This window comes from Ascaphus truei, chromosome 13 (genome assembly GCF_040206685.1).
Source record: "Ascaphus truei isolate aAscTru1 chromosome 13, aAscTru1.hap1, whole genome shotgun sequence".
Classification (NCBI taxonomy): domain Eukaryota; kingdom Metazoa; phylum Chordata; class Amphibia; order Anura; family Ascaphidae; genus Ascaphus; species Ascaphus truei.
In genome coordinates this window covers 38,868,470-38,890,962 of record NC_134495.1, presented here as the reverse complement: position 1 = coordinate 38,890,962, position 22,493 = coordinate 38,868,470, and the positions used below count along the sequence as shown (strand labels likewise).

General features: G+C 46.7%; 1 protein-coding gene across 1 annotated transcript in view; it reads right to left on the bottom strand.

Moving 5' to 3' along the window:
• LOC142464643 (uncharacterized) overlaps positions 1-22,493 on the bottom strand; it is a 47,997-nt gene that overhangs the window by 13,670 nt on the left and 11,834 nt on the right. Inside the window, exons 4-5 of the mRNA XM_075568009.1 lie at positions 1,406-1,566; positions 661-844 (exon numbers count right to left, since the gene is read on the bottom strand). Of these exons, the coding sequence (XP_075424124.1) occupies positions 661-844; positions 1,406-1,566 (345 nt within the window). The remainder of the gene's footprint in view (positions 1-660; positions 845-1,405; positions 1,567-22,493) is intronic.

Genomic DNA, 22,493 nt, shown 5'->3' with positions numbered 1-22,493 from the left:
ATAGTTCACGGAATGAAGTTAAATCATCTGCTATGGGATTAAATTCCACAGAAGATAGATCCAAGTTCTGTGCAGTCTCAGAAGATATATTAGTAAGAGAATTATTTATCTCCAGATTTCCAATTACATCATCTCTATGGAAAAACTTTTTCAATACCAATTTTCTAACAAAACATTGCAAATCAATTATTGTATTGAACAGTTTGAAATTTTCAAAGGGAGCAAAATTCAGTCCGTTGTTGAGTAATGATATCTCACTTCCTGAGAAGGGGACCCCCGAGATATTAATGACATTATCTGGTTGCTCTAAGTGTATTTCTTTCTTTTGGGGACTGTGCCCTCGTCTCTTTGAGCGACTAGTCCTTGATCGTTTTTTTGTTGTTGTTTACCAAAAAGTGAAGGTACATATCTCTGTTCCCTTTGTGTCCCTTGTCCATATTCAGTTTCATGATCACTGGAGTGGTCATATTGATTAGAAACGTTATTTGTAGTGAAAGAAACTCAGTGAGAACGGTAATCGCTATCTGAGGCATCTGAGAAACTGGACTGGTCCTCTGACTTCTTTTTCAATATAGAGGGACGTGGAGTGGATTTTTCTTTGGGTGCCTGTGAATTATGTTGTTAATTCTTTTGTTTGGGTCTTGTGTGGTGTATTTGCACTCCTAATGGGGCGAGGTGGTTTCTGCCAAACATAAACCTGTCCCCCTTCATAATCCAAACGGTCCCGATCAAATTTTATTTGTTTCTTTTCCATGATCTCTTTGTCAAGTTTGCTTATGTTTTGATAAAGAAGTTTGTCATTGCTGACAAAATTAGGCATGCTTTCAAACTTGTCAAGTTGATCCTGGAGTTTTTGACTAAGAATGTGTCTGGTGTGAATGAGAGATTTCGCTCCTAAGTTTATTTACGACTGTGCCTAAAGTAACGCCCACATTTTTGTGATAGTGTGTACCAGGTACCTATTCATAGCTGTTTTGAGGCCAGTTTTAACCAGGTTTAATGAGCTGTAAGATGATTGGTTTAAGAATTAAGGAGTGGTTAGTATAATCTGCCTAGTAACAGTTTTAGACGAAGGAACCAAACATGTATAAAGGTTGCTGCCTGGACACTCCCTGGCAGAGAGTCTTGTAGAATTTTGAATGAGTATTATGATACTGTACAATAAACTACTTATCAATTGAACCCCGTTTCTCAATTTGGAACACTGACAGTATCTTCTAGAACAAGCTAGATCATCTTCAGATATGCCCAGGATCTTGTCCCCAGTATGGGCTCTTCCCTAACCTCTGTTTACATGACCAACATAATCTCATATTGACTTACTAACATATATCACACATCATCTTCACCTCCCTGAAGGGAGAACACAATTTGTTCTATTAAAGCTAATTGTAGCTATACTCACCCCAGGCATATCTGGATGGGCATGGTAGCCACACTTTAAGAAATGTAGTGCCAGAGTCGTCAACTTATCCATCTGGCAGACAAACCAAATTCTGTTCCGAATCTTGGGAATGTTTGGAATCTCCAACTGTTTCCATAATGCTGCGATCTCGCACCTTGTTGCTGTTGCAAAATGTGCAATTAATTTACTTTCAGACCTGGAGATGCCTGGGAGTTTTCTATTTAATAGAAACAGCCAGGGGTCTAATGGAATGGTGAGGCCCAAAATCCTCTGTAGCCAATCTCTGATTTTTCCACAAAGTGGGGCAATCCGAGAGCAGGACCACAGCATATGTAACATGTCTGCTATCTCTCCACATTGTGCCCTAAACAATGGGGAGTAACCTGCAACAAATTGTGATAATTTTAGTGAGGTGAGATACCACCTCATCATTACCTTATAAGCGTTCTCCCTTAACATTGTGCAGATTGAGCTTTTGGCTACCAAAACAAAAATCTCATCTGTCACGGTAACTTGTGAAGGGTTATAATATACACCAAAATATCTGGGTTGAATTGAACACGACTATATGATATGATAAATATAGTTTATTCCTTAAATAAGGTGAACACACAAAATATACAAATAACACACAGAATATGGACACTTACTTATGGGTTGGACAATGAAGCAATCAGGTACAGGATTGACAATTCATTCAGGATACAAAACGAAGTCACAATGACGACCAAAAACGAAGACACTGGGCATACAGCTTACACTTATTTATATGGAGTTTCAGCCCTATATCCCAACATTGGGTGCCTGGTATTGGTTAACAATTACCTGCACCCAATCACCCCTTGCCACCTCACGTGAGAAGCAAGGTAGTACCTGCCCACAGGATGGGCATTATTCTAATCAGGGGCTCATTTCTCTAGCCCCCCTCCCACAAGACTGGCATCGCCTAGTCTGCTTGGGACAGGAAAACCTTTGTCTCAAGGTGTGAAACACAACACTTATCCCAACTACCCACGTCCTGCTCTGCTTTGTTCCAGCATACACAAGCAGGGTGGGGGAGCCTTTGATCAGGGGGCTTATTGTAGACCGCTTGTCGCCCCCCTGAGCATTAACATACCATATGGGCGGAGACTTCAGGTGACATCAGCGCTAATGGCGGCTTAGGGAAAGAGCTCCTGAGCCCTCCGGATAGAATATATGCATAGAAAGGCAATAAATCAATAAAAAGCGGAAAAAAAGGAAGAATACCGTAGCGCAGTGTTGTGGGCTGGCTCCGGTTTCACTTTGGGTCTGGTCCGGCGCCCTGAAGAGAGCGGAGCGCATTGAATCGACGATCGCGGCGCATAGCTTCCCGGAGTGTCCGGAGAAGCGAGGAGGGAGCCTCCAATAGCCCCGAGGACTTGGGAGAAGAGAGGAGGCGGCGGTGTCCACGTGCGGCGCCCCCCCCCCTTCCTGTGGAGTGCGGGGACTCCCAGCTGCAGCTGCCGGAGGCTAAGTGGAGGACACGCGGACCCCCCCAGAAACAAACCCATCTCCTCCCCACAAGGACGGCAGGAGGCAAAAAGGTAATACCTAAATACCCAGACTCAGAGCCCTGCCAGGGGGGGGGAGGGGTGAAGAAAGCAGGGGAAGAAGGCACAGGCCCCAGAGGCAAGGTGAAGAGGGAGGGAGCGGCCATCTTGGAGAGTCAGCACGTGGAGGCCCCAGAGTCCCATAGGGGTGCCTAAAGAGCCTCTAATAAAGGAACTGTGAACCCCATTCAAAGTCAGGGGGAATAAAGCGGAGCCCCCCCTACTCGGCTATGAGCAAGAAGGCAAGCTCCTGCCCAGCAGAGTGTGGGTAGTTATTTCAAGGTGGCAAATAAACCCCCTGCTAGAGCCGAAATGAGTAAAAGTGGAGGCCCACAGCGAAGCCCAGCAGGCACCCCAGAAAGATCAGAACGCAGCGGTGAGAAGGAGGCGCATGACATGCTTCTGGACGCAACGAAAGCGTATCTGGAAGAACTATTCATAAGAATGCGTACGGGGTTTCAGGAAGATCTGGCCAGAGCTATTACAGAGCTCAAGTCTGAAATGAATACCTTAAAGGAAAAAACAGACACTATCCAGAAAAAGGTGGAGGATGTGGAGCAGTCTTATTCTCTCGCGGAGGACGAGATAAACAGACTAAACTGTGAGATCCGGGCCCTAAAAGAAAATGCGGAGGAACAGGAGAATAGGGACCGACGCCAAAATCTCCGAGAGTGGTACATCCCGGAGTCGGTTGAGCCGAGCCAACTACAGCCCTACCTCAAAGAACTGTTCACAGACCTGGTCCCTGATCTCACTCCGGACCAGTTGGATCGGGTACACAGGACTCTGGGTCAAAAATCGGAAGATCCCAAAAGAGCCAAGGACGTAATAATCCGATTTCACTCTTACATGACAAAAGAAAAAATCCTCACAGCTAGCAGAGAAAGGGGGACCATACAGTTCCACAATTCCCAACTGGAAATTGACAGCGACCTGTCTAAAACCACAGTGGACAGACGAAAGGAAATGAAACCCCTGACGCAGACTCTGCAGAATCATAAAGTGAGGTACAGGTGGGGGTTTCCTTTCAAATTGGTGGTGCAGAGAGGAGGGAAGTTCCATGCGGTATCTTACATGGAGGATGGTCCCCGATTCTTGAGGGGTCTCGGTTTGCAGCACAGAGAAGAAGAAGAGGAGGAAGCGGAGCCCGACAGACCTGAGGAGGGACAGAGCAGCCGGATGCAGGCGAAAACCCCAAGGGCCTCGCAATGCTTGGCTTCCCAGAAGACCCTAACGGAAGAAGAGTGAGGACAACCAGCGGAGCAGCTTCTACTTTTTCTTATCTTGTGTCCCACAGAACTAAAGAATCCCCTTACACAGTTTACAGCCTGACTAGCTCCAGACTAAGCAGAACCCTCTTCCCAGGACAGCATCCAAGCCTCAGAGTACAGAGCCTGAGCAAGCTCTGGACATTAGGACTCTTGGTGAGCAAAGAGACTTGGACAAGGAGGAGAAAAAACTCCCGGAGGGGGACAAGGGAGAAGATGAACAGGGAGGAGGGAGGGAGAACGGGGAAAATAAGGACAGCTAAGGCCGGGGTGCTTAGGTTTCAAAGCAAGTTTAAAGTTAAAACGTTAAAATGTTTATGTCTTTTAAAAACAGAAGGGGACAAAATTTGCTATGTTAATGCAAAGTTATATCTCTTCAGTGTGTTTTTTTCAACAGGTTGATTATCCCTGACACTCTGGCACCACCCCGTGGCCAAACGGAGGAAGTGGTATACCCAGGTCTCTACAAGTAAAGAGATACGGAGGAATGGAGGGATAGCTTCCAGGGGCTTAGAGGCCCTGGGGGGTTCACAGAGTTTGCGACGGGCCAAATTAGTGTACCACTAGGCGTTAAAAGCTATGCTTTATATGTATGGTTTGATGTTGTTAGCCCTATCAGAGGGCTCTGGGCTTGCCCCGGCGGTTGCCAGGACGTGACAAATTGGAAAGTCTCCAGAGGGCAATATGCCCAACTCTCTCACCCTTAGCGTGGTGGAGGTCTCTACTTTAGGGCTCGTTTGTAGTCCACCTTTTCTTTTCTTTTTCCTCTTACCTATTCTCTCCCCTACCCTCCCCATGTCATCCCCTGTCCCCACCGCCCCTTCTATCCAAATTAACAACATCCGAGTAAGACCCGGAAGACCTAGAGCATTAAAGAGTTCCTGTTCCCCACAAAAGTTGAATCTAGGAAATCCCAGCAAGGAAAAGAGTAGGATCCCCTTTCACCTTGGGAAAGTGAAGGGAAGTAGAACTATCCTCCTCAAAAACAAAAGAAAATAATGGCCAGTAAAACAACTTTAAAAATAGTGTCCCTAAACGTTAAGGGGTTAAATTCAGTAGTAAAGAGAAAGCTAGCCCTGCAAGAGCTTAAAAAAAACGAATGGAGACATATTATTTCTACAAGAGACCCATTTCAACACCTCATCGCCCAATAATACGTTTGCTAGAATTTTCCCACAAGCGCACTACGCCTCATATTCAGCTAAAAAAAGAGGAGTAGCAATACTTTTTAAACACAACATCCTGTTTATTTTGGATAAAAAAGTGGCGGACCCAGAGGGTAGATATCTAATCCTGTATGGTTCTCTTTCAGGAGTTAAAATTACTCTGATCAACGTCAATGCACCGAATGAAGGCCAGCCAAAATTCCTGAGAGACATATGTGAGAGCCTGCCTGCGCAGTCCAACACCACACTACTCCTGGCAGGAGATATGAACATGGTAGTATCTCCAGAGCAGGATAGAGCAAGCGTAACAGGTACCCCGCACACACGCACCACAGTGTAAAATGCCAAGGAATTTAAAAATACACTAAAAGAATTTTCACTAACTGACATCTGGAGGGCACAGCACCAGGGACAGAGGGATTACACATTTTACTCGCCCCCGCACCAGACCTACTCGAGGATTGACTATTTATTAGGTACCAAAGACATTCTACAAGCATCCTCCCAGTCGGATATAGGGACAATATCATGGTCAGATCATGCTCCTGTCTCACTGATACTCTCTCTCTCCTTCTCTAAAACTACTCAGTACAATTGGAAATTAAACGACTCATTATTAAATCAAGCAGACATAGTGAAGGATGTTAAACAAAAACAAAGAGATTATTTCAGGCTGAATAAGGGCACAGTAGAGTCACCAGCTATGTTATGGGAAGCCCATAAGGCGACAATAAGAGGAACGATTATCTCCATAGCATCATATAAGAAAAAAGCTAAACAAAAATTATATAACGAATTGACGGAGAAAGTACAGCTCCTGGAACAAAAGCATAAAAATAATCCCTCTAAAAAAGTATTCAAGCTATTGGATAAAACAAGATCTGAACTTAAACAGGTCCAACTGGACGAGGTGGAGAGAGCGTTAAGGTGGACAAAGCAGAAATACTATGTTAAGGGAAACAAAGCAGATCGCCTATTAGCATCTAAATTAATAGGTCTCAGAACCAAATCTCAGATTTCAGCCATCCGAACTAAGGCTGGAGAAAAACATTTGACGAGAAGCAAATAGCAAAAGAGTTTTCAGATTTTTACTATAAATTATATAACTTGAATTTCCCGAAGAACCAAGCATCACGTTTGGAAGCCATTTCTAAATATCTAGAAAAATGTAAGCTCCCTGAACTGTCAGAAGGAAATGTTACGGAATTGAATAAAGACATAACTCAAGAGGAACTATTAGATGCTATTGCCCAATTGAAGGCGAGTAAAACGCCAGGCCCAGACGGTTTCTCAAATCAGTATTATAAGAAATTTAAGAGGATATTATCACCATATTTGCTGGATGTATTTAACTCGTTCCTAGATGGAGAGACCATTCCGTCATCTATGTCCAAGGCAAACCTAGCCGTCATCCACAAGGACGGGAGAGACCCATTACAATGTGGTAGCTATCGCCCTATAGCCCGTCTTAATTCGGACCTAAAACTTTTTAGCAAAATACTAGCAAATAGACTCACTCCAATTCTCCCCAGCCTAATACACATAGATCAGGTAGGGTTTGTCTCGGGAAGACAGGCCTCTGATAACACTAGAAAGATCATTGATATTATCGAACATGTACATCTCTCAAGCACGAAAGCTATCTTATTGAGTCTGGATGCTGAAAAAGCATTTGACAGAATAAGGGGGGATTTTTTAGACCAAACATTGACTAAATTTGGATTTAAGGGCCAGTTTTTGGAGGGAGTAAGAGCCCTCTATAAAACTCCCACGGCAGTCATGAACTCCCAGGAGGAGATTCAACCCCTATACAAATTAAAAATGGTACTCGTCAGGGGTGCCCCTTATCTCCGCTCCTGTTCGCCCTCTCCATAGAACCCTTGGCGGCTACACTTATAGATGAAGAAAACATTAAAGGAATAAGAATAGGAGAGACAAATTACAAAATATCTCTCTTTGCAGATGATATTATTCTAACCCTGGCCAACACCTTGACCTCCCTCCCAAACTTACAACATCAATTGGATCAATTTAGCAAAATATCGGGCTACAAAATCAATACGGATAAGTCGGAGGCATTAAATCTTACACTGACAAGACCCGAAGTAAAATTATTACAAATAAATTTTAACTACAAATGGAGCGCAACAAGAATTAAGTATCTGGGAATACAGATATCTAGCTCCTACAAAACCCTATACCAGTATAATTACCCCCCATTATTTGAGAAGATTAAAAAAGACCTTCAAAGCTGGAATGAATATCAGATTTCTTGGTTAGGAAGAATAGCCACAATTAAAATGAATATTCTACCAAGACTTCTATATTACTTCCAAACTCTACCAATAGACATTCCACTAAATGAACTTAAAAATATCCAAAACAGGATCTTCCAATTTATTTGGAGAAATAAAAGACCATGGGTGGCTAGATCAATCTTGCTAGCACCAAAAGGATGCAGAGGTCTGGGAGCCCCGGATATCATTAAATACTATCTGGCGGCCCAACTAAAGCAAGCCATAATGTGGAACAATAATCCGGCCATGTGTTGCTGGCTTGGGATTGAGTCTACCTATGCGAGTCCTCTCTCTCTGCTGGCCGCGTTATGGACCGAGAGGGGGGGAAGAGACCCTAGCGGGAAAATTAAAACTGGGAGCAATGAGATGTACATGGAGGCTATGGTCTAGAAACAAGGGGAAGCATGAGTTATCATCTCCTCTTCCCTCTCTATTGACCCCTTTAATCAATAACCCAGAGTTCCCCCCAGGCTGTACTCCAAGGGGCCTTGAGAGATACAAAGAGCTAAATATGGTAATGGCCGACGATTTTGTAGCTGAAGGTAAGATCTTACCATTCAATGAGATTCAGAAGAAATATCAAATCACTAACCTCCCAATCTTCGGCTTCTTGCAAATTCGCCATTACTTACAAACAATTACAAAAAATTCAGCTTTCTCGTCACTAACAAGATTTGAGAAAATATGCAGAAGAGGCTATTATTGTAAAGGCCTGATTTCGGAGATCTATCTGGGACTGGCGATTAAAGCTACACACTCTAACCACAGCTATATGCAAAAATGGGCAGCAGATTTAAACCTGGATATAGATAGGGATGACTGGGAGGATATTTGGGAAGCAGCTTCTCAAACGTCAATTTGCACCACAACAAAAGAAAACATATATAAAATTATTTTCCATTGGTACCTAACCCCGAGTAGGCTGAGTCAGATTTTCCCCGGATCCTCAGATTTGTGCTGGAGAGGATGTGGACACAGATGAGATATGGCTCACATCTGGTGGGAATGCCCAAAAATTCAGGGGTTCTGGATCATGATACAAACAATGATACGAGAACTCCTGGGGGTGGAGATAGAGGTTGAACCACTGATCCTGGTGCTGTCTAAACCAATAGAGGACCTACAATCCCACGAGAAGAAAATGATAAGCCACGTCCTAACAGCAGCCAGATGCTCGATTGCCGCAGCATGGAAAAAAATAAACGCCCCTTCCAGACAGACAGTGCTGAGACACATCAGAGAGGTAAGAGTAATGGAACTCCTCTCAGCGCAGTTAAGTCAAAAGGTAGATAAGTTCCACAAGGTTTGGTCAGTATGGCCAGACAATTAGCAGAGGCACAAATGGGTCATATAAATTTGGAAATAAGAACCTACCCCCCCCCCCCCTCTGCCCACTCCCCACCTCTCCCCCCCCCCCCCCTATTCTTTCTTACTTTTCTCTCTACTATCCTTGGATCTCGTTAAGAGAGAAATGACTGGAAGCGGCTGCTTCCCTAATAGGCAGTAAAGAAAAGAAAAAAAGTTCTGTAAGATACAACGCTCAAAAATTAAAAAAGTAAGAAATGAAGAGAGCAAAAAACAATAGATGTTGTAATGGAATGTTTATTAAGGATTCTTGCTGTAAAGGTTGAAGGTGTTTCAGTTATTTGTTAAAACTTGTTATAAGATGTAATAAAATTGAAACAAAAAAAACATACCATATGGGCTCTAGCTTTCCCCGGCTTCAAAATACCAGGGATGCCGAGTAACATTTTAATATTAAACACATATTAAAATAATCTGTTCTGTGGAGACTGAAATTTGCCAGGTCCTCATGCCGGAGGACCCTTGCCATAGTGGCCAAATATCAGCCTTCCACGACCCCCAGAACAGGAGATACACAAATACAGTTTTAAAAGCACATTTACAAAAGTGACTTTTTTCTGCCATGCAAGTCAATGGCAGAAAGCTAAAATTTACCATTACCCTAACTCCGTCCTATTGCCCCAAGAGGGTCGGTATTTGCCATGCAGTCATGACGGAACTATGACTACATGGTGGCCAAATCTAGGCTGAACAGAACCGGAGTTATGGGTTTCATGTTTCTGACCATTTTGACTTAGCCGTTTCAAAGCCACGCAGCTTTCCTCCATTAGAATCAATAGGGCCGGCGCCTCCATAGGAAATGCATGGGCCGGCGCCGCCATAGGATTCAATGGGACCTCCGCTACCATTGAAGTCAATGGGGAACCCACACTTTTTTACAGTTAACCCTACTCCGTTCAGTTGAGGGGAGAGGGTTGGAAATTGCTAAGCAGTCATGTCGGCGCAGTGACTACATCCTGGCCAAATCCCAGCCCTCTGGTCCCCACGGAACCAGAGTTATGGGTTTTCAGTTTACCCTTTTTTCCACTGAGTGTTTGAAAGCCATGTGGTTTTCTCCGACATTACGGTCAATGGTAGGACCCTCATGGCCGGCGGGACCCTTTCTTGTCGCCATTAACTGTCGGACCCAGTTGGGGTCGAGTGAGGGTGTTCTTAGGGGCCAGGGGCAAAACGAATTTTATTTCTGGGTACCCGGGAACAAAAGTTCCCACGCCAATTGGACGTGAACTTGACCGAGACCTGATCAAAGCTCTTTTTAGGGATTGTTTCCGCTCTTACAGTCTGGCTGGCTGCCAGCTCGTCTCCGGAGGTCGGCTTCCAGGAATCCCCATTGAAATGCATTACTCCATTCACTTTCAATGGGGAATCGCCGCGCCTCCTCTTTGGCGCAACCTGCAGGTCTTCTACGATATCAGGCCCAAATTGCCGGAATCTCCATAGGGTTACATGGGGCTACAATGGCGACCTATGGAGAGACTGCAAAATGGAGCCTGCAAAGACGGGAAAAGGAACAAAGGGCTATAAACACCAAATTAACATTAACCATTTCCCTCCCACCTGGATCCCAGTGTATGTGGTTGTACCTTTGCAGTGTATGCAGCAAACGCCAATAATTGTACCAATATACACATCTAGCAAATAAAACAGTTTGCCATGACGCAGGGGAATAAAAATACATTAATTCCCTCTAAATGTGGGAATAGGATAACCAAGGGACGTACCTTTTGGTTGTGAAGCAGGGGAACATATGTATTGTAAGTACATTTTGGGTTAACCCCTCACTTCCCAGACGGTGGGAGGGGGTACCTAATGGGGGTGACCCCTTTATTACTCGCTTGGCACCCCTCCCCCATCATCCCACTCTTCTTCTTCCATAATTCCCCTATGTCTGCTTCCCACTGAGACATACTTCATTTTTCGGGAGTACTAAGGTCTAGAACAGGTTACTTCCTTATACATTTGAGATGCAAGTCCGCTAGTGTCTCTTTCTAAAATACAGATCTTTTCAAAATGTGTTAATGGGGCCGGGATCTAAATTTGTTATAAAATGCTCTTATCTGGAGGTATCTAAAGAATTCAGAATGGGGTATGTCCTTTTCTGACCTAATTTGTTCAAATGTTTTAATGTTATTTCTACCCTGCAGATCTTTCAAATCTCGTAATGCGTTGCTGCTTCCAAATTGTAAAATCTTTACTATCCATACTTGGAGCAAAATCCGGATTGTCCAATAGGGGGGACATCAAGGATTTTTTTAGTGGTTAAAGCACCTCTAAATTTTGCGGCCTCCCAGATTGATAAGGAATTGGTCATTGAGGAAAGCGGTTTACAGTCAATTTTGACTTTCACTTTTGGTAACCAAATTAGATTGTGTAATTCTAGCGGAAAGCAGGATTCTTTTTCCACTTCTACCTATCTTTTCAAATTAGGGTCTATATGCCATTGAGCAATTTAACATAATTGGGCCACTTTGTAATAGGACAACAAGTTACTGCTAAGCCATCCACCAGTGTCAGTCAACCTAGGATCCCCTTCTTTACCTTCGGTCTTTTGTAGTTCCATATGAATTTAGATATTAAAAAGATTGGCTTACAAGATACCAGAGTATAACGGGCGTTGGTACAGGTTAAAGATGATACACCGAGTCGCGACCTCGTGAACCTCCAGCGCGTCCGCCCTCTCCACCAGTATCTTGTCTGTGCTGCAAACTGGATGCCGATACGTCACTTCCGGGTTTTGTATGCTAAGTAAGTCAGAGTCTGTCAGAAAATCCCTTATGGCCTGACTCGTGTTTGCATTAGGCTTAACCTTTTCTCCGTTATAAAGATTCTCATAGTATTTCTTAAATTCTTCTACAATTAATTTGAGGTAAAAGGCGGGGGCGGGGCCACCCGTGTGGGGCTGGGAGATAGGAGGCTGGTTGTGCGCGCGCCCTGTAAGCCCTGCGCGCGCGACCCGGAAGCACGGTAGCGTGTGCTGCCAAAGAGAATGGCGGCACGCAGCAGTTGGGAGCGGAGACCCAATGGAGACATGCGGGGGTACGGCACCTGCGGGAGTCCGTCCAGGTAGGGGGGGGGGGGGGAAACACACCGCGGGGCCATGTTCCCCATTTCCTTACAGTACCCCCCCCCCCCTCCCCTGAGGATCGAACTCAGGACGATCCTCCCATGGCTTGTGGGGAAACTTCTAGTGGAAGAGCTTGAGTAAAGCTGGAGTGGGAATGTGGTGAAGAGGCACCCAAGATCGGTCCTCAGGTCCGTAACCCTTCCAGTGCACGAGAAACTGAAGCTTGCCTCTTTAGAGTCGGGAATCGAGGATGGACTGTATCATGAACTCTTGCTGTCCCTGTATGGTGACAGGATTGGGTCTGAGGGGGCGATCAGGAAAGTGAGCACTCTGAACGAAGGGTTTCAGAAGGGAAACGTGAAAGACTGTGAATATTTTCATGGATGGAGGTAACTGGAGACGAAAAGCTACCGGGTTAACCTGTTCAAGGATCTTGAAAGGTCCCAAGAATCGGGGTGCCAATTTGGGGGAAGGTGACTTAACCTTGATATTCCTGGAGGAAAACCAGACTCTGTCCCCTGACCTATATTCCAGTTCCTTTTGGTGACGCCGATCTGCTTGAATCTTCTGTCTCTGAACAGCGCCACGCAAAGCCCTTTGAATCCTTCTCCAGGAAGCTTATAGTTAGCAACCAGAGCATCAACCGCTGGAACACCAGATGAGGTGGGGGAGAGGGGAAGGCGGCTGGAGTGAAAACCGTAATTAACGAAAAAGTGGGACTCCTGAGTAGACTCGTTCCTGAGGGAATTGATAGCGAACTTTGCCCATGGTAATAATTCCATCCAATTGTCTTGAGATTCCGACACGAAACACCTCAGATATTGTTCCAATGACTGGTTCATTCTCTCAGTTTGCCCGTTGGTCTGAGGGTGATAGCCCGAGGAAAACAGGAGGGAGATGCCGAGCCTTTGGGAGAATGCCCGCCAGAACTTTGAGATGAATTGTGTGCCTCTGTCCGAAACAATAGAATGAGGGATACTGTGAAGCCTGAAGATCTCTTTCGTGAATACATCGGCCAAAGTGGAGGAATTAGCAAGACCCTTGATGGGGATGAAGTGTGTCTGTTTTTGAGAATCTATCCACTTCTACGAGAATCATATTCATACCCTTGGAGGGTGGGAGTTCCACTATAAAGTCCATCGATATATGTGTCCACGGCGTTCAGGGATGGGGAGGGGCAAAAGAAGACCCGACGGCTTCTGTCGAGCGGACTTACTCTGTGCACATACCGGACAGGCTTTCGTGAAGTCTTGAATATCCCTGTTCATATTTGGCCACCAGAAGGTACATCTGATCAAATCCAGAGTCCTCTTGAAACCCGGGTGACCAGCCGATCTAGAAGAGTGACCCCATTTCAGGTTCTTGTGATGAAAGTGTGGGACGGCATACAGGAGTCCCTCTGGAACCTCTAACCCGCAGGGGATGCGAGACTGGGCTTTGACGACTTTATCCAAGATGTTAAATGAATTGGCAGGTGTTATGCACTTAGAGGCTAAAATAGTTTCGGAGACTTCATCGACTTCTCCTCAGTAATGAACTGACGTGAAAGGGCATCGGCCTTAACATTCTTGGTGCCTTGAATGTATGAGATAGTGTAATTGAAGCGAGAAAAAAATAATGCCCAGCGAGCTTGGCGGGACCCCCAGACGGCGGGCCCCCTCGACGTATAACAAGTTCTTATGGTCAGTGGGTATGGCTACTGGCTCTCTCGTGCCTTCAAGGAGGTGCCTCCATTCTTGTAGAGCTAACTTAATAGCCAAGAGCTCCCTATTACCGACGTCAAAATTGCTCTCGGCCGGGGAGAATTTCTTGGAAAAGAAACCACAGGGGTGGAGCTTGTCTTGGGGGAGAACCTTTGTGACAGTACTGCACCGGCTCCTGTGTCGGAGGCGTCGACCTCGAGAGTGAAGGGAAGTGTCCGGGTGGCAGAGAATAGGGGCATAAACTAAAGCCTTTTTGAGTACCACAAAGGCGTTAGTAGCCTCGGGGGTACATGTGGAATGATTGGCCCCTTCTTTGTAATGGCGGTAATGGGTGCGACTGAAGTAGAAAAATTGCGGATGAACTTCCGGTAATAATTCGCAAACACGAGAAAACATTGAATAGCTTTCAGGGAGTTGGCTTGCGGCCAATCCAGAACTGCCTTCAGTTTCTCCGGATCCATGGTGAACCCCTTATTAGAAATAATGTAGCCAAGGAAGGCTGTGGAAGATTGGTGGAAGAGGCACTACTCCATTTTAGCATAGAGCTTGTTAGCGCGGAGGCGAGAAAGTACCACCTTGGTGTGGCGGATATGTTCTTGCATGTTCCGGGAGAAGATAAGAATGTCATCCAGATACACAATAACGATGATATTCAAAACGTCCCGAAAGATCTCATTCATGAGGTCATGGGATATAGCCGGAGTGTTACAGAGGCCAAGGCCATCACAAGATATTCATAATGACCGCTGCGCATGTTGAAGGCGTTCTTCCAGTCATCGCCCTCCCTGATTCGAATCAGATTGTACGCCCCTCTGAGGTCTAGTTTGGAAAATATTGTGGCTCCCTGAAGCCTGTCGAACAGTTCCGAGATGAGGGGAAGAGGATACCGGTTCTTAATAGTGATTTTGTTGAGTCCCCGGTAGTCAATGCAGGGTCTCAAAGAACCATCTTTTTTCTTTACGAAAAAGAATCCGGCCCCGGCCGGGGAGGTAGAATTCCAGACGAATCCCTTCTTGAGATTCTCTTGAATATATGAAGACATGGCTTCAGTTTCACGCAAGGAGAGTGGGTATGATTTAGACTTAGGAAGAGTGGCTCCGGGGATCAGCTCAATGGGACAGTCAAATGTGCGTTGTGGCGGAAGTACCTCAGACTGTCTTGTTGAAGACATCCCTGAAATCGGAGTATACTTCAGGGAGGGAAGAGGAAGACGGAACGGAGGTTTCTAGACCCGCGAGAGTAGTCACGGAAGGCCCCACAGAACCCTTCAAGGGGGAAGTCTACTGAATGGGCAATCGGTCCATCCAGTCAATGCGTGGATTGTGAAGCTGGAGCCAAGGCAATCCCAGACCTGGGTTGTGGGGGAGAGGAAGACGTCAAAGGAGATTTGCTCCGAGTGGCCGTCCGTGGTCGAAAGTTTGAGAAGGGGGTCTCCAAGGAGAGGAATGCCGGTTGTAGAGGTCGACCGTCTATGGCCTCAATCCTGATGGGTACCCTCTTCTTGATGAAGGGAATATGATTCTTGCCCGTGAACTCCTGATCCACGAAATTGCCGCCAGACCCGGAATCAATGAATGCGGGGACCGATAACCAGACGTTGGGGGCTTCGAGGACTATGGGGAGTAATATTCTCTTGGGAAGTTCTTCTTGGAAGGAGGGGCGAGAAGAGATGGTACCCACGGGAAGCCTCTCAGATCTCACTGGGCGTTCTCGTTTCCCGGTCTCAGGGGACAGAGTCGTACTAGGTGGTCGGGAGAGCCGCAATAATAGCAGAGACCTTTGTTCCAACGGCGAATTCTTTCAGCGGACCGGGGCTGTTGACTACCAATCTGCCTAGGCTCCGGGGCATCAAGAGCCAGCATGGCAGTGGAAAGAGGCCTTGAAGGAGCGGAGATGGGCATCATGAACCTGGGACGCTGGCGTTCCTGGCATCTCTCCTAGAGCCAGTGGTCAACACGAATGCTCAGAGCTATAAGGTCCTCCAGCGAGGAGGGTCGTGTTTGGGCTGCCAGATCATCCTTTAGGGGTTTAGGCTGCCGAAAGGGCTTCATCGCTCCAGCGAGTCTCCGCGGCAATGGTGCGGAACTCTAGCGCGTATCTTGCTACGGACCTGCAGCCTTGAGAAAGATGGAACAGGGAGGAGGCAGCGGTCTCCTTACAGGCTGGAGTGTCGAAGACCTGTTAAAACTCACGCCAGAACCTAGGAAAGTCTTGGGTAATTTCAGGTCTGAGTTCCCATATAGGTGAGGCCCAGGCAAGTACATTACCGGTCAGAAGGGCGTAGATGTAGGCCACCATGGAGCGGTCCATGGGAAAACGAGATGGGGAAAACTCGAACTGGATGTCGCACTGATTCAAGAATCCTCGGCAAGAGAGTGAATCTCCAGCGTATCGGTTAGGCGTGGGAATGCGTGGTTCCTAGGCGGACGACCCTTCCTGGGCAGGAAGGGTCCTCGCCTGGGATTCCTGGAGAGAGAGATTGGAAAGCTGCTGCACCACGGCTGATACTTGGTTGCTCAGTTACTGCCAGTGCTCCGTAGTCACTGCTTGGGCAGGGGAGTCTGCTGTTGGTGGACTCTGCATAATGTAACGCTGTGCTGCCCGCAGACCAGACCAGTCCCCAGTACTGAGGTGGGAAGGGAGTTTACCCCAAACCCACAGCAGTGAGGGCGTGCCCGGAGTGTAGTAGGGTGTGTTGCCGGGTCGGGTCAGAGAAGGATGGTTAGATACTTGCCGAGTCCTGGGCGCCAGAGGTCCGAATAGTGAGTCCATAAGCCGTGGGTCAAAGGAAGGAAAGAGCAGCAAGGTCGTAGTCCGTAACCAAGTCCACGGGTCAGAGAGGTACACGTCAGTCAGAGGGAAACCAGGTTCCAAATCCAGAGGGGGTACGCAGACGAGCAGGATCAGAGACACGAATTGAAACAGAGAGGAAAGCCAGGCACAGAACTCCGAATAGCACAAGGCTAGAAGAAGCTATGCAGAGCGAGGAAGGAGAGGAAGAACTGGGGTAATAAAGTGCAGCTGACCAATAGAGGGCAGAGGCGGAGTGGAGGTGCGTCCAGGCGGATACAGGGATAGGTTCAGGGGCCGAGAAGAGGAGGATGCCAGTTGAGTGCCTGGAATGGGAGGTGTGGTGTTCCGTAAGAGGTGGGGGGCGGGGCCACCTGTGTGGGGCTGGGAGATAGGAGGCTGGGTGTGTGCGCGCCCTGTAAGCCCTGTGCGTGCGCGACCCGGAAGCGCGGTAGCGTGTGCTGCCGAAGAGGGAGAGAATGGCGGCACGCCGCAGTCGGAAGCGGAGACCCGATAGAGACATGCGGGGGTGGCAGCTGCGGGAGTCCGTCCAGGTAGGGGGGGGCACGCTGCTGGGGCCGTGTCCCCCGTTTCATTACAAATAGCTTGTACTGTATATTGTAACTTAGTTGCATATTTCTAATTTTGTTAGCTATAAGTGTATCTGGTTTGTTTGCTTTTTCAAAAAAATGTCCTCTTTGACCAACTCAAGGCATTCTCAGCCTGGGAGGTTAGGAGCATATTATTCGCTATTCAAATATCCTTTAGCTTTTTTTTTTGTTTCAATTTTTTTATTTAGGCAGTTATAACAGTCAACATATTTTCTATGACAGTCCATTTGTGGCCTAACACAATTTTTAACATATTAAAGAAAAGTCTCGGCGTCCCCCTGTTCCTCCAGGGTCTGTCGGGGTGATGCGAGAGTTGAAATAGAAAAGGGAAGAGCAGGAGGGGAAAAGAGAGAGCGGGGGGAGGGGGGGGAGTAGTTGTACCACCCCCTCTCCTTGGCATGTGCATTTAGTCTCCGTCACCCATTGTGGCTCTTACTTCTATCCTTAAGTGGCGTTCCTGGTGTCAGGGCCATTCTAGTGAACCACGGGTCCCATATATTGTAGAAGGCAGTGGTGGACCGTTTCAGAAACGCTGACAGCCTCTCCATTTCCTTTACTTCGTTAATTCTCTTTATTACTGTCTGTTTGGAGGGGGGGGGCACCTTCTTCCAGGCGGCTGCCACCGCACATCTCGCCGCAGTGAGAATAAAGGAGTTCAATTTGCCTGTTGGTCGGTCCAGTGTTTCTAGGGGCCTGGCCAATAGGTAGGTCAGCGGTTCAACCGGGATTGTGAGGTCTGTGACCTCTTTTATAAGATTGTGTATAGTTTCCCAGTATTTCTGAATTTCTGGACATGACCACCAGATGTGGGCCATGTCCCCCTTTTGACCGCAGCCTCTCCAGCACAGATCCGAGGCCAGGGGGTAGATTTGGTTAATTTTGGCTGGGGTGAGATACCAGCGAAACATTATTTTATATATATTCTCTTTTTTGTTTGTGGTACATATGGAAGTTCCTGAAGCTGTTTCCCAAATACTTTCCCAGTCCTCTCGGTTTATAACGATGTCCAATTCTGCTGCCCAATGCAGCATATAGTCATGTGTGGGGGGCTTCTGAGGCCCTCTCCAGTTCTGCACAGATTTGAGTTATTAGACCTTTCTGATGGCCGGACTCCCTGCAGAGCCTTTCAAAGCCAGTGAGAGGGGGAAATTCCAACGTTGGGGATAATGTTTGGGTAAAGTGCCGAATTTGTAGGTATTTGAAGACATTCAGCCCTACTATCTCATATTTGGTTTGCAAGTTTTGGTCGCTCAGGATCTCCCCGAAGCTCAGGAGGTTGACAATTGCTCTAATATTTTTGGTTTCAAATTGATCGAATTGTCTGGGCTCACATCCAGGTGGAAATTTTGGGTTTTTGTAGATTGGTGTGAGTTGGGAGCGAGGTGTCGTGAGCTTAAATTTATATCTGCATTTCGTCCAGGTCTCCCAAGTGTGTCTCATCGGGCCTAGTTTGAATTTGTTGCTTAGCATGTCTTCCCTGCTCATGGACCAAAGGCAAGCTGGTAGTGAAGGCGTCCCGGCATAGTGTGTTTCTATACCTAGCCAACAATATTGTTTTGGGCTGGCGTTCCATACCACTACTTGCCGTAGTTGTGCGGCTAGGTAGTATCTTGTTACGTCTGGAACTCCTAGTCCTCCTCTCCCCCTTGAGGCCAAAAGAACCGTTTTGGCGACTCTAGGCTTTTTGCCTTGCCAGATAAAGTGGAAGATTAGTTTTTGAAGGTTTTTTAATTCTGAGCCAGGGATGGGAACCAGGAGGGTCTGGAAGTAGTATAGTAACCTAGGGAGTATGTTCATTTTAACCGAGACCATCCTCCCGATCCATGATATCTGGTATCCTCCCCATTTATCTAAGTCTTGTTTAATTTTTTTGAACAGGGTCGGATAGTTATATTGGTATAGTGTTTGGTAGGTCCTCGATATCTTAACTCCCAAGTATTTTATACAAGAGGAGCTTCAACGGTAGTTAAAATTTAATTTGAGGAGTTCCACCTCTGGCTCCGGCAGGCTAAGGTTCAGGGCCTCCGATTTGTCGTTATTTATCTTATATCCCGAGATTTGTCCAAAGTCTCGGAGCTCTTTTTGGAGGTTGGGCAGGGAGATTTGGGGTTTGGAAAGGGTGAGAATGACATCGTCCGTGAATAGGGATATTTTGTGCTGCCTGTGTCCAATTTCTATTCCTTGGATGTCTCTATTGAGTCGTATTGCTGATGCCAGCGGTTCTATGGTTAGTGCAAAGAGGAGAGGAGATAAGGGGCATCCCTGTCGAGTACCATTGGTGATCTCAAACCTCTGGTTATTGCCCCCTGGTAGTTTAACCGTTGCCGATGGGTTTTGGTATAATCTACGGACCCCCTCTAGATATGCGTCTTTGAAGCCAAATTTGCGCATAGTTTGGTCCAGGAATTGCCAGTTTATTCTATCGAACGCCTTCTCTGCATCTAGGCTTAACAAAAGTGCTTTGGTCCCTGTGAGGTGTACATGTTCGATGATGTTAATTATCTTCCGAATGTTATCCGAGGCTTGTATGCCCTTGACAAATCCGACTTGGTCAATATTAATTAATCTCGACAAGATGGGATTTAAACTGTTTGCTAAAATTTTACTATATAATTTGAGATCACTGTTGAGGAGGGAGATTGGACGATAGCTTCCACACTGCATCTGGTCTCTGCCTTCCTTATGTATAATGGCCAGGTTGGCTAAAGACATTGATGTGGGGATATGGTTCCCTTCCATGAAATAGTTAAATGTTTTTAGAAGATGCTTAGAAAGTGTGGGCAAGAATCTTTTATAGTAGACGTTGGTGAAACCGTCAGGGCCAGGAGACTTAGTGATCTTTAGTGATTTGACCGCCTCCTCCAGTTCCTCTTTTGTGATCTCAGCATTGAGGACTGTGTTTTCCTCCTCCGTTAAAGTGGGGAGCTGACATTTGTTCAAATATTGTGTTATGGCCTCTATGGCTATTGGTGCGGGGCGGTCATTTTTAGATCTTAAATTATATAACCCAGTGTAGTATTTTGTAAATTCCTCTGCAATTTTCTTGTCACTATATTGTATCTCACCAGATTTACTTTTGATAGCTGTTATTTGAGATCTCTTTTGCACCCCTCTTAGTTTACTTGCTAAGAGTCTATCAGCCTTGTTTCCCTTGTCGTAATAGAGTTGGTTCGTCCATTTAAGGGCTTTTTCTACCTCCTCCAGCTGAATCTGCCTAAGTTTTGTTCTAGCTGTAACCAGCGTTTTATATAATTTCTTTGTAGGGTTGGCCTTGTGGGCTTGTTCTATGGTTTTAATGCTATCTGTAAGTTCCTTGATTTGTGTTAGGTGGGCTTTTTTCTTATGGGAGGCGATGGAAATGAATTTCCCTCTGATGTTTGCCTTATGGGCTTCCCATAGGATTGCTGGAGAGGAGACTGTGCCCGCGTTGAAAAAGAAATAGTCCTTAAGTGAGGTTCTAATTTCTATTTCTATCTCTGGGTGGTTTAATAGCGAGTCATTAAGTCTCCAGGAATAGCTTGTTGTTTTTTCGAAGGGGAGTGATAGTGTTAAGGTGATTGGGGCATGATCCGACCAGGTGATTGAGCCAATGTCTGATTCAATGGCTGCCGCCATCACGTTTTTTGTGGTCAAGAAATAGCCTATTCGAGAGTAAGTCTGGTGAGGTGCTGAGAAAAAGGTATAGTCTTTCTGGCCTTGATGTTGGGATCTCCACATGTCCACTAGTAAAAATTAATTTAGGATTCCCCTAAACCTTTTCCCCTTGATCTGGGAGTAGGTTGTACGGGGGGGACCCATCGTGGTTGATCTATCCTCGGTAGGGTTTAAGACCATATTTAGGTCACCCCCTACTATCATCGATGATAGATATCCCGGGTCTACGCCCTCGAGAACAGTTTGGAGAAATTCTGTTTGGTTCTCGTTTGGTGCGTATACATTGATCAGGGCAATTGTCGAGCCCGCTAAGGAGCCATACACCACAAGGAATCTACCCTCTGGGTCTGCTGTCGTTTTGATATGATTGAATGGGGTGCCTTGTCTGATTAGGATAGCCACACCCCTCTTTTTACTACTAAATGAAGCAAAAAAGCTTGTTGGGAATGTTTTTTTGAATAAATTTGGGGGGTCTTGAGATGTGAAGTGTGTCTCCTGTAAGAATATGATGTCCCCCCCTGATTTTTTCATGTCCTGAAGGGCCAATCTCCGCTTCCTGTTGTTCTGCAACCCTTTGACGTTTAGGGATCTCACTTTAATCGGGGCTGTATTTGCCATTGTAATATCTTATTTTTGTGGGTCGTGGACTCGGGGTCTCATCTTTCCCACTAGTTGAGACCTTGCTCCTGTTTCCTGGGCGTGTGACATAGTTTCGTCTATGGGCTTGGTGGGTGAAAGGTGTGACTTCTTTATTGGTCTTTTGTGGCTTGCTGTTGAGCTGCCAAGGGGAGGGGGGGTAGAGGAGGGGGGGGAGGGAGGGGGAAGGTCTGCTGGGGCTGGGTCAGCAGATGGAAGAGAAGTAGGATTAGGCCTTGTACAGGTCCTAAAGTGATATTGCCATGTCTCCTGGAGACCGGCATTCGGACAAGTTTGCCCGTTCTGGGGTGGGTCCGGAGCCCGAGGCCGGAGTGCAACAGGGAGGTCCTGGCCCTCTGCTGCGTATGTTGCCCTTCGACCCCTCGACCCTTGGTTACGGGTGGATATGTGGAGGGGGGGGGAGAGGAATGGGGGGGGGACCAAGGGAAGGGGGTCAAGGTAAAGGTGTGGGGGGGGGGGAGGAGGGGGTGGAAAAAAAAGGGGGGGGGGAGAAGGGGGGGAAGGGGAGTGACGGGTGGGGGAGGGGGGGTTGGTTTCAAGTAGTGCCTATATTTATGTCTTCAGTATGGGGACAGTGAGTCACATCGAAGTTGTTTGTGTGGGATCGTAATGGTTCTCAGGTACTGTCCCTTTCGTGGTGTTTGGGCTCTGCCACTCCGGGGATTGGAGGCGGGGGGGGGAGGTGTCTCTGGCGGGTGGAGGTGGGGGGGGGGCCCGGAGAGAAGGTGGGGGGGGGGGGTGGGAGGGAACCTACTGCCTGGTACGTTTCTGGTAATGCATGCGCTTGTCATTTCAGTGTGAGTACATTGATTTACGGACATGGAATGCCTTTGGTATAACGCTTTGTTTTTATCGCCACGTGATTCCTGGCGGTTGTCATGGCCGCACGTATTCCCTCTGTTAGGCTGTGTGTTTTATTATCGTCCGCGGGTTAGCAGTGGA